At 33.9% G+C, this 17,173-nt stretch overlaps 2 protein-coding genes across 2 annotated transcripts; one reads left to right on the plus strand and one right to left on the minus strand.

Moving 5' to 3' along the window:
- Positions 1 to 5,847: 5,847 nt before the first annotated feature.
- Positions 5,848 to 6,856, plus strand: LOC110720936. The gene is made up of 2 exons (XM_021900034.1): positions 5,848 to 6,162; positions 6,574 to 6,856. The coding sequence occupies exons 1-2, from the start codon at positions 5,939 to 5,941 to the stop codon at positions 6,746 to 6,748; spliced, it is 399 nt and encodes a 132-aa protein (XP_021755726.1). The 5' UTR covers positions 5,848 to 5,938; the 3' UTR covers positions 6,749 to 6,856.
- Positions 6,857 to 6,915: 59 nt separating this feature from the next.
- LOC110720935 lies at positions 6,916 to 14,413 on the minus strand. The gene is made up of 14 exons (XM_021900033.1): positions 14,004 to 14,413; positions 13,727 to 13,806; positions 12,567 to 12,767; positions 11,814 to 11,902; positions 11,272 to 11,459; positions 10,967 to 11,148; positions 10,156 to 10,500; positions 10,019 to 10,083; positions 9,328 to 9,376; positions 9,057 to 9,213; positions 8,135 to 8,219; positions 7,986 to 8,055; positions 7,758 to 7,898; positions 6,916 to 7,392 (listed from the first exon to the last, which is right to left on the minus strand). Exons 1-14 carry the CDS (start codon positions 14,101 to 14,103, stop codon positions 7,066 to 7,068), a joined length of 2,079 nt encoding a protein of 692 aa, XP_021755725.1. The 5' UTR covers positions 14,104 to 14,413; the 3' UTR covers positions 6,916 to 7,065.
- Between the last annotated feature and the right edge of the window lie 2,760 nt (positions 14,414 to 17,173).

The raw sequence follows: 17,173 nt of genomic DNA on the forward strand, positions 1-17,173 counted from the left end.
GACATATATAAGAGCCAATGTGAGGAAAAGATCACGGGTTCATGCGATAAATAATTTATATCTAAATCTATCCTAGGCTTCAATTATTAGTTTAAGCTTTTAGTTAAATTGGTTCAGTAACAGTCTAACAGACAAACCTAACATCCAGGCAAGTAGTTGCTTGCTTTTTTGCTGAAATGTCAATTATTACTTATATAATTTGCATTTGATTTGAGACACCCGAAAGCAAACTTATTAGAGCTATATTTTCTTTAATAAAATAAAATATTGTAGTTTATTAATTCCATTCTAGGGTGTAAAGTGTACTGTAATTGGTGCTTGGATGAAGGCATAGGTATGGTGTGATTGTTTTTGTGTCACACTAAATTTAAAACAAAATATATATAATTAAGGATTTTCAAAAGAGCATGCTATGTCAATATTTACCTTTCATTAAATATAAATCATCTCGCTCTCAACAATTAAACATGTCACTTGAACCAACTAATTAAGGTAGTAGCTTAGCTTGAGTAACATTGGTATAAGTAATTAGTCACACGTAAATTGTTTAATTATATCCTCTTTGTATATATATATTTTGTCTTTTAGGTGTTCCATTTTTTTAATAAGCAATAATATAATGTCTTATTAAAATAGAGTTATACCCCCTCCTTTCTTTATCATTCTACTTACTTTCCGAGTTAAGCCTTTTTTTTTTTTTATTCTTCTCACTTTACTTTATTCTATTTATGGCATACCTTTTTACCATTTTACTCCTTAAATCCACAATACTTACACTTTCTTACCCTCTCTTTTACTTTATTCAACTTTTTCTTACATAAACCCACCTTTTACATTCTCTCTCTTACTTATGATATTTTATTACACCCACCTACATTCTTTAATAATTGCATAAATTGCATATCTATAGTAACTGAGTATAATATACGAGAATGGAGGAGTACATATATAAAACCATACTTAATTTTTGAATAATAATTATTCTTTATACTATAATTGCTGATCAAACATAATAATGTAGTCTTATTCCATTTGTTGCAATGACAACTAAGATCATGGTAAAACTTTGAGCAACCACAACTAAAATTGGAATCTAATTAATTGAAATAGTGTACTAATTAAACATTCATATTTTACAAGAACAATGGTTTCTATAGTGGGGATTCAATAATTATGATTAAGATTAATTGATAGTTTTAATTTTGAGTTTCCTCCTACTTTGGCCGACTTTGATGGCGCTAGGTAGAACATAAATCAGACAGAGTACACTTATTTAATGCCATAAATGGTAAATTCAACTTCTCCATAAATTCCCTTCAAAAAAAAAAAAAAAAAAAAGGCTTCTCCATAAATATTGAAAAGGCATACAATTGATGAGAGTTGAATTTGATAGGTTAAATAGTTTTACCAAATACTACGAGTAGTACTTGTATTTTATAGGTCCACTAGTTGAATAATGTGGTTTCCACTTTCTACTTTTCTAGGCTTATTGTTTTTTCATCGTCTCTAGCTTAATTGAACACACTTTTGATCATATATATGTTTAAACGTTAAAAAAAAACTATATAAGTTCGCCTAAAAAAAAAATTCGCATAAACTGATTAGACCTATACAATTTTAATTCTTTTTTTTTTTTTTGAAAGAATATACAATTTTAATTCTCATTAGAAGTCATAGCAATAATATGAGCAATAAAGTTCTAAACTTTAGAATATAAAAATAAAATCGGAGATAGTTATTTAAGTGAATTTGCTTTCTTTCACCTTACTGCCTTTTTTTTTTTTTTTTTTAAATGTGTATTAAAATTATAAATTTTGAATTATTTTACATTCTATGATACCGAAACATATTCTATCAAATATTATATATTTCCATACATATATGTGCAATTATGTAACAAGGGAAAAAGTAAAATTATGTGATAGGCATAATCATTTAAACGTTAGACCATGGTGGCCTGTATCGAAGGTGAAACTTTGTGAATTTTCATCAAGCAAACTTCTAGATTTTGGAAAACTTTTAACCTATCCTGATTAGAGGTGGCCAGTGGGCCGGGTTGGACCCAGCCCACCCTGACCCGCACAGCCCGACTCGGTACCAACCCAGTACAGCCCGGGTTTTGCCCGGGTTGTGTCGTGGGTCCAAAATTTTCGACACAATTCATTTCAACTCAGCTCGCTTTAACCCATTTGATTCGGCCCAACTCGCACAACCCGTTTTGATCCATTAAATTCGACACACCTAGCCCGTGAACCTACCCAACCCGAACCAGCTCGCACAACCCAGCCCACCTTGCACGCCCCCGCACGACCCACGACTCAGCCCACCCCGCACGCACGACCCACCTAACCCACATGGCCCACCCACCCAACCTGCACGGCCCACACAAACTTCTTATTATAAGTATAGGAGTGGTTTGATTGAATTATTTTGTACTTTTGATGGTCGTGTTAATTTTACAAGTGATACATGGACTTCTTGTTTTGGCGAATCTTTTCTTTGCATTACTGCTCATTGGGTGGATGATGATTGATTTATTAAAAAACGTATACTTTGTTTTCAAGCTATGGAAGAAAGGCATACCGGATTTAACATCAAAATTCGTATTATGGATTGTTTAAGAGAATTTCACTTGAATGGTAAAGTTTTTTCTTTGTCTCTTGATAATATATATAACTGCAATCACAATGTGTAACAATGTGTATTGACCATTTGAAAAATGATTCTAAGTTGAATTTGTTGTTGGGTGGTAATCTCTTACACGTTAGATGTTGTGCACATATTTTGAATTTCTATTTAAGAGGGTCTCGGTGAGTTGCAACCATTGCTAACTCAATTAGATCGAACTGTTATAAAATGAATTAGGATTACTTCCTCAGTTAGATGGAAGTACATGCCTATGAGTAAAGAGAGAAGTCTTAAGAAGAGACAATGATCTATTGATACCCCTACCCGTTGGAATATAATTCTACTTTCAATTTGTTAGTTGAATGATGCTATAAAGTATCGTGACGTTTTGACCCAACTTTACAATGAGACCCGTGTTGATTCTAGTGAGTTAATAACCGAAAGTCATTGGACTAATGCCTCTTTTGTTCGTGATGTTTTAAATGCTTTTGATAATGCAACTCATATTTTCTCTTATATCTATGAGCCTAACATCCATTTAGTCATATTGGAGTGTGTTAAAGTTGTTCACACCATCGAAGAGCATATGAAAATTGATGGACTTTGTCCCGTTCTTAATAGCATGAAATGTAAGTGGCATACTTATTTTAGTGAATTCCCAATCATTTATGGAATCGCTGCTATTCTTAACCCCAATGTCAAAGCCGAAGGTTTGAAAAATCTTTTAGAATTATAAGAATTACGTTGGCTTTGATTCCTTATTTTGTGATATAAGGATACGTAGGCATCTTAATTAAGAGCAAGCCATCAAATTATTAATTTTGTAAAAATTAAACAACCTTAAAAATAAATGTGCAAAATATTATTTCAAAATAAAAGTTCAAAACTATTTAAAAATACATACTTGGATATTTGACCCACACAACCCACTTAGCCATTTGGCCCACCCGACCCTAACCCACGAACCCACCCGACCCTAACCCACCCAACTCACAAACCCAGCTCGACTCATCTCGACCTACCCTCCAATCCACCTAACCCACGAACCCAGCTCGACCCACCCACGACTCGCCTAACCCACGAACCCAGCTCGACCCACCCACGTCCCATCTAACCCACGAATCCAACCATGGTGTGTTCAATTTCTCTATCTCAACACACGACCCGACCTACACCCTACCCTACATGGGTCGTGTCATGTGTCATGAAACCCCAACCCGCGACCTACCTAACCCAAATCCAGCTCGCATAACCCGCACGGTGGACACATCTAATCCTGATGCATTTAATGCGACATTTCTCACTTTTAGAGCATGTTTAATTGGAGTGTTTTTTTATTGAAAACGTATTCAAATAAACCATTATCGTTATCAAGTGTTTGGTTGGAAGGTTTGGGTAATAACAATTATCATTATCTAAGGGTAATGGTTTCCACCCATTTGTTACCTCTCTAAAACCTAAGGTAACAATTATCCTTACTCGCTCTCCTCAAACAAAAATAAAGGAAGACAAGTTTAAGTGATTAAACCAAACAAATGGAAAGGTAAGAATTAAATGATTCATTTCCTCTCACTTATTTATTTCCTTTTCACTCCAATTCCATTAGTCATATCGACCAAACACCCCCTTAATAACAAGATAGGCTTTTCAATGGTCGAATTATTTATACATCTTATGGCATAAAAGAGGTTGTAAGGCAAGAATTATTAGAAGAGAAAATAGGGATCCAAACTTTTTTCTTTTTGATAAATTATTATAATTTAATATGGCCTAGTTTGACTAAGAATTGATCGTATTTTTACACTAATGTATAAGAAGTAAAATCATCAAGTGACATCTTGTGCTATAATTCATCTCAATGTAAACATTCACAATATGTAATTCTCAAATTTTTGTTTTATTAAAACTCAATCAAATATATCTAATTAAAACGAAATATTAGTAGTTTTAGTCCAATTAGAATATTTTGGTCAGTTCCAATAAGAATAATAACGACAAGCAATAAATTTGAATGAATAAGTTGAAGAGGACAAATTTGAAGGATGGAATGGATTGTGCAACTGGCGCATAGCAGCTATTTATTTAGGATGCATATAGGAGGGCTAATTGGTAAATTCACATGACATTAAATAATTTTTGTAATTTTTTATGGTTACATTAGTATTTTTATAATGTACTATTATACATGTATTTTATACTATTAGAGTATAGCTTGTCTTAGTAGTACTATTTATATGTAACAGTGATACAATATTTAATGGTACTATTTATCTATTTAATGGTACTTTAGACCAATCTTCATATTTACAACTCATCCACCACTTTAAATGGCAAGTAAATAGCAGCTATGCGCCAAGAGTTTTATATACTGGATTATGGGTGATGTATGTTGTCCATTTTCCCATAGTAAGACGACTTATAATCTAGGGGGTTTAGCTCAAATTACAATTTTATTTAGATTTTATATTAAGATAAAATCAAACAATCATATACACCAAAAAACCATAACTCTGTTTGTCTCTTTATGTTAATTTTATTTTCTTTTTGTATAGTTTTTTTTTTCTTTTTCCACCCGGTTCACCCTTTGGGCTAATCCGAATTCGGGGCTCATTTCCGGATGGTTAGATTTTAGTCCCTTCTCAATTATTGTTACGAGGAATTGAACACGCAATTCTTCCTACCAAGTGCAAACCTAATCATCACTGCACCATCATCCAATTGATTCTTTTGGTATAGTTTTCGATGCATAAATTTAAGCATCAATATCTTTATGTACACATTATAAATTTTTTTATAAAAAGTAGATTTATATATCGAGACAAATTTTACAAGATTTTTATGTGCATATGTTTTTTCTTACATATAATAAATGTATAATTAAAGTTTTACTTTTTTTCGACTTATAAATTCCAAATGTAACTAACAAATAAAACAAAAAGTATATTACAGTTAAATAAAAATATAGTCAAACTTAATTATACGAATGACTCCAAAGTCAGAAGTTCAGAACACCAGTACAATAAAAGGAGGAGGTGCAAAGCACTCAATTAATGAATTTGAATTTATTTTTTTTAATGGGCCTAGTCTAGTAACATCTCATTATTGACCCAATCCTTTCACCTCTTACTTGGTGGGAAAGTAATCATAAGAGGGCCCAATTGTCGACATAAAATTATTGGGCCTATTAATTCAGTCGGCCCTTGTTGTTGACTTTATTTACTCTGAAAAATATTATCTAATTCCTAAAAACATTATCCACAAATATATCACAAAAAATAAACAATACAGTTGAGGTGGTTATTCTTCCTCTATGAGTTGCATTCATTGTTCATCTCCACCTTTTCATTTGCAAAAACAAAAGCATAATGCTAAAATACCTACCAACTTATTTGGAAAAATTTCAACAAAAAGGCATTACAATGTTAATATTTTAAAAGTTGGTGTTTTTTCTACGGATAATTTTGAGGCTTTTCCTACTTCTCTTACCCTTGCTGTTGCTAAACCTGCTGATACTGAAGTTTTGTTGAAAACGAGGTATGGTTTTATTTCATATTTGATTGTGTATTTGTAATTCGGAAATTATTTGGTGAGCCATGGTTGTATTATGGCTCGTTTGGTTGGCAATAATAAATTTGTGTAATTTCAAAAGACAATCTTATGTAAAAGTGAGTGATAACGAAGTTTTATACTAATGATATTTGGCATGAAAAGTTTGATAAATTACATGCGATTATATTACTATTACTCTCGTTTATCACCACCTATTATTCAATGATTGAGTATGGTTGATAATGAAAAGCATTTGTGATATGTAATTTCGTATTAATGTTACTCTATTTTATAGTATAAGGTACTTGAGCTTTGTAATAACAAATTTGAGTACAAACTTACTATTTGGTAGCATATGTGGCTTTCAGGTTTTAATGTTGCTCATTCAATTTGCAGTGCAGTGCTGATATTTTTCTACTTGTTAGCCAATTTTGTGGTGCCACAATTTATCACCAAAAGTTTTGAGGACAACGCTGATGAAGACGAGAAGCCTAGCAGCTCGGACTCTGTGGATGAGGCAAAAACGAGCTCAACAAGGAAGCGTGGTTTTGACAGCACCAAACCGAAATAAGCATATCCTTTTACATGCTCTAATCTATAAGCAATAGCATGTACGTTTCGCTGTTACTCACTCGGAAGTTATTATTTAAGATTGTATGGCAGTGACAGCAGTTACAGTACAGTAAGTAATTCAGAATAAGTGCATGATTGCAAGAACAAACAAATTGCGGCTAATTCTTGAATAACAAAATTATTTTCCATTTCTATAGTGTTCTGTACGATTGTACCTGAACACAAAAAATAATTACAATATTGTCCATGGAATTTTGGATGGACTGATAACTATATCTAATTTACAATTTGATTATAATTTATATTAGCAAATATTCAAACAACTGTCCAATCATTTTCATCTGAACCAGATGAGTTGTTGGCTGGGGGTGGTGTGTTTTCGGGTTTAGGAGGCTTCTTTGAAAACAGAGTCGATTTACTATCAAAAAAATTCGAAAATGGCTGGCGGGCTGGAGCCTCTTCCGCACTATTATTCTCGTCTGAGGATGATTTTTTTGACCTGTTTTTTCGGCCAAAAATCTGGCTTAACTTCTTAAACCGGGGTTTTGGTTCCTCTGGGGCGGCATTTGTATCTTCGGACTGCTTCACAGCTTTCATGACATCGTCTGGTCGAAGAAACATTGCTTCAACTGTTTCGTAAACCTGCACAAGGCAAGAACATAAAAATACATATTAGCTTATGTCAGAATAGTAAAGCACAAATGAGATAATGCAGTTATATTAACCTTTATGCACCTTAACTCTTTCAGCTCAGATGACATACTATTTGTTGCACGGTAAGGATTTAAAAACTTACATAGAGAACAATACTTCAAAATTTTCAATTCAATTTTTAGGGGGAAAATAAAAACCTGATGAACTATGCCTATTGAATAGAGATGGAAGTACTATTACTACACAGAGTGACAGGCTGACAGCATTTGAAGAAAGTACAGAACCAGCAATTGGGTATGAATGACAAGTTCAAGACGTATAATACGTTGTATCGACTTTACTGGAAGATTTACCTGGCAAATATCGTCAATTTTCTCCATCCAAGCATCGCCCTGAAATGAAGCAACTACAAATTCTTTACACTCAGAGAACAGTTTTGCTACATTTTCATCTGTCGAAAGCTTAGCCTCAGCAAGCACAAATCCTAAACCAAGCTGAAACCAAAGTAAAACACAGGTGAAATATTGTCCACAACTTAGTGAATGGAGATAAATAGAACATAAAGTAGTCATAGAACTTACCAACGACCGAAATAACTGGCCAAATAGCTCAGATGGAGTAATGTTCTCCAATACACTCAGCACACCTTCCCTACAGAATACCCACATGTTCAAGTTTAGTATTAGGCAAAGTCATAAGCAGCATCTGATGTATTATTCTTCAAACTTACACTGCCAAATCCTCATCAAATAACGGTGCTTGTCTAACCGCAGGCACTGACTTGGCAGCTTCCCAAAGTTCTAGCCATAAATTACCTAAAAAAACAAGGGATCAAAAAGGCTTTCCACAAAAATGATTTTTAACAGCTACAGAACAACTTCTAGCATCAATTCTTTTAGAATTGTCAATTAACACTATAACAGTGCCAAAATACAAGAACACTCTCCTCCTCCCCCCACCCCCCAAAAGAAAGCCAACAAGCGCCAAAACTGAGTGCCATCTCAATTCTGACATTACACAGATTGAATAATATAATGGTAATGAAGAGAAAACATCATTGCATTATGACCTCTGGCAGAGAACTCTAAAACAAAAGGATTAACAGCTTCATCCACTAACAACTCCATAAAGTGCAACTAGCCAGATAGGGCTGCATCAAATAGCCTTATACAGTGATCTCCACAGCAAACCCTAGTAGGCGACCTTATCACCCAAAACTTCATGTATAATGGTCTTTTTAAAAGACATTCTAATATAAACGCTGAGCAGCCAAAGACCTGTTGGTTAGACAGCACATCTGGAGCCTTCCAAGTGTTCCTGAACATACATCCAGGATCACTCCCATAATACAAGTAAAAAGCACAACATACTAGGGAAAAAACAAGTGTTATTATTCAAAATATGGTGGCAAATTCAAGGATGGGAGCTAATTCAGCATGGGCCAAATGGTCATCACATGGTTAGAAGCATTTACTCCCTCGGTCTCAGAGTGATACTTGTTCTTTGACTAATCTCATTTCATTGTCCTTTGGGATAATATATGTGTATTTACCCATATTTGACAAGCCTAAATTTCAATTATACTAACACACTTAATAGCTGTCCACAGTGCTAACAAAAGAGAGGATAATATATCCAGGTGACAAGCTAACCTTCTTTCTGCATACGTCTACTTAATCGACCTCTGGATGACGTTGAATCACCTCCACACGTACTTGCATCAGAATCATTGCCAGACTCATTTTCTGTCCAATCAGGAGGAGAGTGCCACCTTACAAAGTCCTCAAGAATACATCCAGGATTTGCAGCCTGACAAAGGTTTAGTAGCAGAATTTAGCAGCTGTTATAAACAGAGACTATTAACCCTGACAAATGATAAGAAAAAACAGGATATGTCGTCTTTTTCTCAAGCACTGGACACACCTTGAAAGCTTGCATATCAGACAAAAGCTGGGAACAACCAGCACCAACACTGCAAATCAGCAATAAACAAGCTATCATGAAACTGATACAACGCAAACCAAATCATATTATAACAGTTACAGGTATAGGTCATATTGATGATGTCATAATGCCCAAGGCCCCAAAAAAAATATTATGATCCAAACTAGCTTACTGCCATATCTGTGATGACTGAAGCCCAATGACGGTTTCATGTTAAGGTGACCCAATTAAAGTTTTATCCCATTCAATAAGGTGAATTGCAACGGTGCTTAAGTTTTGTGACCTGAGATGCTTATTAACACTGTTACAATTTATCAACTAGAGATAGTAGACTAATCCTAGTTTTATCAACTAAAATTATGGGATTGCAGAAACCCTGAATAAAGGTATACACATAGGTGGGAGACTTTAATGAACCATGGTTATGAGGAAGGCTTGGCAAAGCTCCTGTTTCATTGAGGACCCAAATTCTGAGCCAGGCTTCAGTAGAGCATGACAACTTTGCGTGAATTGCTACTGTAGATTTTAGATTTTTATTTTATTTTATATTTTTTACCTAACTTTGCAACAATTTTCCTATGTAAAAAAAACAGAATATGGCCTTCAAGGTTGACAGCAAGATAGAGATTACAATTCCACAATATAACTGGAAAAGGTTAGTAATGCTAACCTCCCTGTTCGGAGAACAAACTCTTCAGCTTCTCGGGCAAGATCCTCTGTTAGCAATGGTCCTTCCTGCAGATGCACATAATAACTCAGCAACAGAAACAAGAAGGGAACATCATATACACAGTATACTGAACAAACCTGCGTCAAAGGAGCATACACAGGTTCTCCAGTTTCCAACAATGTCAAATTTTCAGCCTGATGACTGACTCCCAACCGTACAATAAGATCCCCAGTGTTTGTTTTGGCATACAAAAAGGAACCTGAAGTTATTCTTTTGACCGAGGAAGGCACTCCATCAGTATCACAACCAGCTTCATTGATTAATGACTCCAATGAGTCAGTAGCAATAGCACGACGTTTTTTTCTAGAAAGACAACAATTCATAAGTTGCATTTGCTGATAGAGCAAACATAAACTTAAATCTGGTACTTCATTCAGAGGAATTCCAGGTATATACAGCTCTTCCATCCAAAGTCTTCTGAGCTGCACATTTGGAAAAATTAATTTTAAAAAATTAACAAGGTCTTAATTTATCTTATGATGCAATAGGAAGTACAACATTGTAGTTTAAATCTAATGAAAAAAAATAGTAAGCCACAGAGAGAATCGGGAAATTGCATTAGGCGATTTAGCTACAAGTGGATACAGGCATTAAACAAAGGAACACTTTAATGCATTAGAACTTAGTTATGGACAGTTGGACACAAGGCTTTAAGAAAACATTATTTAAAGAAGTTTTCAAAAGAATATAACACTTTCTGATGTATATGGTAAATCAGAGTTTCACTCGAATCTATATTTCCCCCCCCCCCCCTTTTTTCTACTGTTTTATGATTTTTAGAATAGAGAAATTAATTTTAGAAGGGGGGGGGGTGGAGGTTAATAATGCTATTCAAATGTCTTCACCACAGGAATTTTATAAATACTTTAAATTATGTGCATGACTTACTTCACTGACAATCCTGCACCAAAATAATGCCATTTTCCGTAATGTCTTAAAGCTTCCCATGACTTCAGAGACTTTAACAATTAAGCTTTGTGGTGGTGCACCATGGATATCTCTTGGTAATGCCATTGTGCTAGGCAGAGTTTCAACCAAAAAGCCGACTTTCCTACCAGGAGAAAGTCCCTCTGCGAACATCTTGTAGATATTACAATGGAAGTGAAGATCACTAATGTATAATTGACCAATTTTTAGTTTAAAAGTTATTCTATGTTATATATACTTGACCACATAAGCAACTATGTACTGACCAGCATCAAGTATAGATTGAATTAAAGCCCAAGCTTCATCGTCGCTGAACTCAGAAGTAAATTTCTCTTCCTTCCCACGGAGCATTGACTTCACTGCAGAGATGCCCATACTCGCCCTTTCTCGAACTGGGGAAGAACTTGCAGATGATGTGAGAAAATCTTTCACTGACCTGTAGTTCTTTTCTGATCTGTCCAGTACCAAAACTGAATTAGATTTCAGAAATGACTATTGATAATAAAGTAATAACTTGTTTCAACAAGATTCAAAAAAAAGTGCAGGATAGCTGCAGGATGAGATGGATTTGTTGAACTACCAAAAACACAGAGAGCTTATTAACAACAACCTCAACCTTAAACGGGTACAGAGTTTATCCGCCAGTATGGTAAGGAATTAATTGACATGAAACAAGCAATATATGTTAATTTCACCTGATGTACAGGCATGAGTTTGCTTATATTACATTTTTGTACATTGATAAGGCCAATAAACAAGAACAAAATGAAGTTATTCATAGGTTGAAAGTAGTGAATAGTGAGCTTACTCAATGGCAACAGCCAGTTGTTTCAACACAAGTGAAGGTGGGATTATATCTCTGTTGCCATCATAACTATCTGAAGATGTCTCCAACCCCTGTACACATCAAAAAATTCTCCATAAATAAGCTAAATCAGAATTATAAAATCAAATCAAACAGAGTCGGGGTAAAAGAGACTAGGATGAGGACCTAATAGATATGTAAAGTTGGTTGTACTATACTACCTTCCTCATTACCTCTCCTTAGTCCGTTAGTCTTCTTCCACATGACATCCCAAAGGATAGGTGAAAATTATATGAAGTTAATTGATTCAAGTAATTATTTGTGTTTGCAAACCCACAATTCAACAGATATTTTACTTTCTTCATCCAAATGATAAAAGTACAAGCCATGGGGGTCAATACAGTGCCCATATTTACTCCGATATTGTCCATCATCAGTACTAGTCATTTATGCAGTTTTAGGTCATTGTTTTGGCGGTCTCACATAGCCAAAAATAACAAAAATGAGATCTTTAGGAATTATCTTTCTGTAATCAGTGGCATCAACGTAGCAATAAACAGAGTAAAAGGTTGTTTTCTAAGCTCAGGATTGCCATTACAGATATAGAGAAAATGGGAATGAACACCAATATGTGGCCAGACAGTAGCATAAAACTAAAACTCAATTTTCATAAGATTTAATCAGGTATAAAGTAGAAGTGCAAGAAGAAAACTTGTCATAGAATGCAATATTTAACATAAAGGTAAAGTATTTCACCTTTGCTTCCAAAGCAACTTTTTCATTATACACATAAATATTTTCATCAAAAATTGGAAAGGACATCTTTGTATTCTCAATGTTCTCTGTGTCTTCAGTTCCCTTTCTACCTCTTCTGATATTCCTTAGTCTCTCATGCCAATCCTGTTTTGTCCCTATACTAGGTGGCTTCCACCGGGATTGCTTTGGCTCGTTGAAACCCTATAGAGACAGTGATCAGAACATAAATTTTTCCAGAGCAGAAGTGATTTCATGTATAGCACAGAGCGTTATAAAACTATATAATAAATTAGAAGATAAGCACAGATTTAGGTAGCAAATTGGTATGTATGCTATGGAAGGAATTCTGTCAATCATTGCATGTTCTTCAAAATCCACGAACACACAACTTCTCGTAAATTATAAAAGAAGTCTTCAGTTTCAATTATGCTCTTAAACAAGCTTTCGGAAGCTGAACTTTACACCTTTATAACTTTGTTTACGAGATGAGTGCAACTCTACCAGCAAGAAAACACTAGTCCTATCCTGAAAGCAGAATTCAAGTATGCTAGAGCAAAAATGGCCAGTAATCTTCAAAGAAATCCGTATTAAACCTGCTTCCTCCAATAATGCAGCAGCCCAATAGCAAAGCAAAAAGTACAGATAAAGTGTAACAAAACCAATGTCCTTCCAATCAAAGTTCATCCTAAAATTGCTCAAATATACTCAAACGAAATACCGAATTACGTCGATTTATACTGTTATAACAGTTCAATCCTCCACGCAACAGCCAAGAAACTATCGCCTCATTTCGAGATTGGATCACATCAAGCACAAGAAACTGCTGACTTTGATCAAGCAGTTTAGAGCTTTAATTCAAACTACTCAATTCTTACACCACATTGTTTTGGTAATCCAAATTCAACCTAATTTAACACAAATGCCTTACATTTACAGCCATCAACACCAAAACAAAACTTGAAAATTTCAACAAGAAATTCACAATTCAGATCAAAAGCATAACACATTCAACCAAATGCAAATTGACCACATTCACCACCAATAACCCCAATCAATCAAAATTCAAAAACTCCAAAAACCCAATTTTCAATCAAAATTCAAAAACTCCAAAAATCAAATTTTTAATCAAAATTCATAAATGACAAATCAAAAAGACTAACCTTTTTTACAACCTCAGAAGATGACAAAACTTCTTCAAATTGACAACCTGAACTCTTCTTACTCAACTGCTCATCTGAATCTAAAAACCACCAAAATTCAAAAAAAAATCAAACCTCTTTTTTTTTTTTTTTTTTTGATAAATTTAACTTCTTTTAATTAAAACAACCCAATTAAAAATAAAATCCAGCTAAATTATTGCTGTAAATACGAGGAGAAAATATAGAGGGCGAAAATGGAGGTTAAAAAATGGTGGGTAAAAAGATAAAAAAGGGGAACCTTTAAGATCGGATTTCAAATCAATGAGAACTCTCTCCGCTTTAGCAGCAGCGGAATGAAAGGCAGTCCTTGCCTTTGAAACAAGCGATCCTCCCTCCATTTTTGTTTTTGTTTTTTTCTCTCTCCTCAATTTTTCAATTTCCGATGATTTCTCCGATTTTTTCGCCCATTTTTGGGTTCATTTTTATAGTTGGAAAAAAATTTGATGACAGGAGCAAACGAGGAAGGAAGAAGATGGGTTACAGTACAGTAGTCAGAGAAAGGGAAATAAATGTAATATTTTTTGATTTCTTTGTTCTTTGGATTTGATTTAATTTTCTTTTGCGTTGAGAGAGTCGTAACTATATGGTTGGATTCATTCTCGATTATGAAAATTATGGAACATTATTGTATGATCAAACTTCAATTTATCTTCTTGATAGATAAATACGTGAATTAAGAGTCGAGTTGTATATCTTTGGGTAAAATCGCTAACCATCCAATGAATGCAAGTATAGCTTGATCTAGTGGTAAGGTTTGCATCTCATAATCATGAGGTTGTGGGATCTAAGTATCAAATCCCACTAGAGACACTTTGGAGTGGGGATCCCTTAGCCTTCTCCCCCACTTTCAAAGTGTCTATCCCAGTAACCCCGGTCGGGAGGGGACCTATGAGAGGTTCCGACCCGATAGGGTCCTTGTCCTTACCAACCAAAAAAAAACCAATGAACAATACTACAGTGAGCGATTTTTTTATAAGTTTGTCTCTTGATTTGCATTCTAAGTTTTTTTTTTTTTTTTTTTTTTTTTTTTTTTTTTAACGAACGAGCCATAAGGGTCATACAAGTTAAAAAAAAAATAATTAAGGATTGAGGGATTAAACTTGTGACCTATCGTATACAGAACCTTAGTACTGTAAGATATGTTTTTTTTTTTTTCTTTTTTTGAGGAAAATGGTAATGTAAGATATGTAACTCTTAAGGCACATGAGTTATTCTCGGTTCTTGAACATCTTTAATATATGCTTTCAAGGTTCTTAAGACTTTAACAATTTAAGCTATCTATATGGATTTTTTTTTCCTTTGTGCGAATGAACTACAAGAGCGATACTGATATACTTATATAGGTTATATCTACTTGGGAATTGAGAAAGAGTGAAAAGTTTAGTTTGTTTAAGCTTTAGCTTTAACTACCTTATTTATTATTTAAACGGATAATAATGAGCCCTTTTCCTAAATAATGCTACCAAAAAACTCAATTCCATAAATACAGTCACTTTTTTTACAAATTCCCACAATACCGTCCACGTCACCAGTTCAAGTCATTTTTTAATTTTTACGGTTTAATGTGAAAACCGCTACTTGAAGTCGGTTTACAAAGATAAACCGTTACTTGAAGTAGGGGTTTTATCTTAGTAAACCGCCACTTCAAGTGGCGGTTTTATGGCTTTGAGTATTAAATAAAAAAAATTAAAAAAAAATGTTAAACTTTATTCTCTCTCACCTTCTCACTTTTGGCTTCCAGTAAAAGTAAAAAAAAAATTCCTCAACAATGACATTCATTCTCAGACTTCTCACACGGCTCAAACATGGAGAAAAATTATTCAACCCACCTGATTCTGCCATCGAAGCGACGCTTGACGCTAGAGATGGTTGATGTTTAAATCAGGGATAATGGAGGGTTAGTATAGTTTATGCCTAATTTCGTTTTTATTTTGTCAATTCAATTGTTAATTTAGGCCTAATTTCATTTCTATTTTTTCAATTCACTTGTTAATTTATTCAATTTATTCAATTTTTGTAATTGTGTAATCCAGATCTATACATAGTAAGTTTTAATTTATTTATCTTTGTAAGTTTTGTTTTTGTTTGATTTGGAGTTTATCAATCATAATTGGCTCTGTTTTTTTTTTTTTTAAGTATTACTATCAATCTTGGAGTATTATAATTATGTAAATTTTGTTTTTGTATTTTGATTATTTGTTTGTTGAAAGATTATGTTGCTAGCTTTATATTTATTTTTTTAAAAAAAATTATAGCAGCAAGTAGCGGTTTTCACTTCTAAAAACCGCTACTTGAAGTAGCGGTCTTTAGTTTTGAAAACCGCCACTTCAAGTAACAGTTTCTTTCTGAACCGGTAAAAAAAAAATTGGGTTTTTTTAACTTGCTTACGTGGACAGTATTTAGGGAATAAAAGGAAAAGAAGATGTATTTAAAGAATTGGAGTTTTTCCCAACATTATTTTGGGAAGGAGCTGGATAATAATGGCATTGGTTGAATAATTGGGATTAAAGTGTTAAAAGGTTTAGGGGGGATCGCAATTAAAAAGTGATGACTGATGAGTGTGATTTGTTGCCTTGTTAATTGGTGTGACCGTGTGAGTGTTGAGTTAAAGACTAAACACAAATTAACGCGGAGCACCGTTATACAAATCCTGTCAATTATCTGTCTAATTGTCTAAATTGCAAGAGTTGCAATTATATTTGGTTATACGAATGCTATTATGCTAACTTCAAATAGCATCTATGATCATCAGTGGAATCTCATGGCCTCAAGCTTATCTTACAAATGATATGTACAGAGTATATATTTATATTCAATAGGCCCGGCCTTAGCATGTGTAGGGTGAACAACTGCACAGGGTCCAAAGGTTAATAGGGCCTCAAACTAATTTAAGAATATAATTAATTAAATAGCATTGTTTTTGAGTATCTCTGGGTGTAGCTTAATGGTTAGATGCTGGAGCATACCTTCAGGCAGATTGAAGGTTCAAGGTTCAATGTTCGTAAGCTTCACTATTTTATTTATTTATTAGTTTTTTCTTTGGTGGGTGGTACGCTTGGTTTACTTATCCACAAATAACACAATATTTATTAGCAGTAAAAAAATTTCATCCTACTATCTCATCACCAATAAGCAACACTCCAAAATCATACACATCTAACAAATACATTGAATCAAAATCAAAGAAAACATATCAACAAAGGTATAAATAAGGAAATCTTAAGAAAAAAAAAAAAAGCACATAATCCTATTTGCTAGACTAATGAGATCCAAAAAAAAAAAAAAAAGAAAAAAAAAAAGAGAGAGATAGAGAGGGGAAGGGTTTGATCTTATTCTTTGGATATCAACCCTTACAAACTTTAACAAACTAGATATATCATCCACAATTTGCTAGTGATGGTTGTTGAA

This window comes from Chenopodium quinoa, unplaced genomic scaffold, assembly GCF_001683475.1.
Source record: "Chenopodium quinoa cultivar QQ74 unplaced genomic scaffold, ASM168347v1, whole genome shotgun sequence".
Lineage (NCBI taxonomy): Eukaryota > Viridiplantae > Streptophyta > Magnoliopsida > Caryophyllales > Amaranthaceae > Chenopodium > Chenopodium quinoa.

What these genes read in the sequence shown, in the direction of transcription:
- LOC110720936 (XM_021900034.1), top strand. Translation starts at nt 5,939, where the DNA reads ATGAGTTGCATTCATTGTTCATCTCCACCTTTTCATTTGCAAAAACAA. An exon ending in GAAGTTTTGTTGAAAACGAG is followed by an intron (nt 6,163 to 6,573) that starts GTATGGTTTTAT and finishes TTCAATTTGCAG; the next exon opens with TGCAGTGCTGATATTTTTCT.
- LOC110720935 (XM_021900033.1), bottom strand. Translation starts at nt 14,103, where the DNA reads ATGGAGGGAGGATCGCTTGTTTCAAAGGCAAGGACTGCCTTTCATTCC. An exon ending in TTTGAAATCCGATCTTAAAG is followed by an intron (nt 13,807 to 14,003) that starts GTTCCCCTTTTT and finishes GGTGGTTTTTAG; the next exon opens with ATTCAGATGAGCAGTTGAGT. An exon ending in TGTATGCTCCTTTGACGCAG is followed by an intron (nt 10,084 to 10,155) that starts GTTTGTTCAGTA and finishes GTGCATCTGCAG; the next exon opens with GAAGGACCATTGCTAACAGA.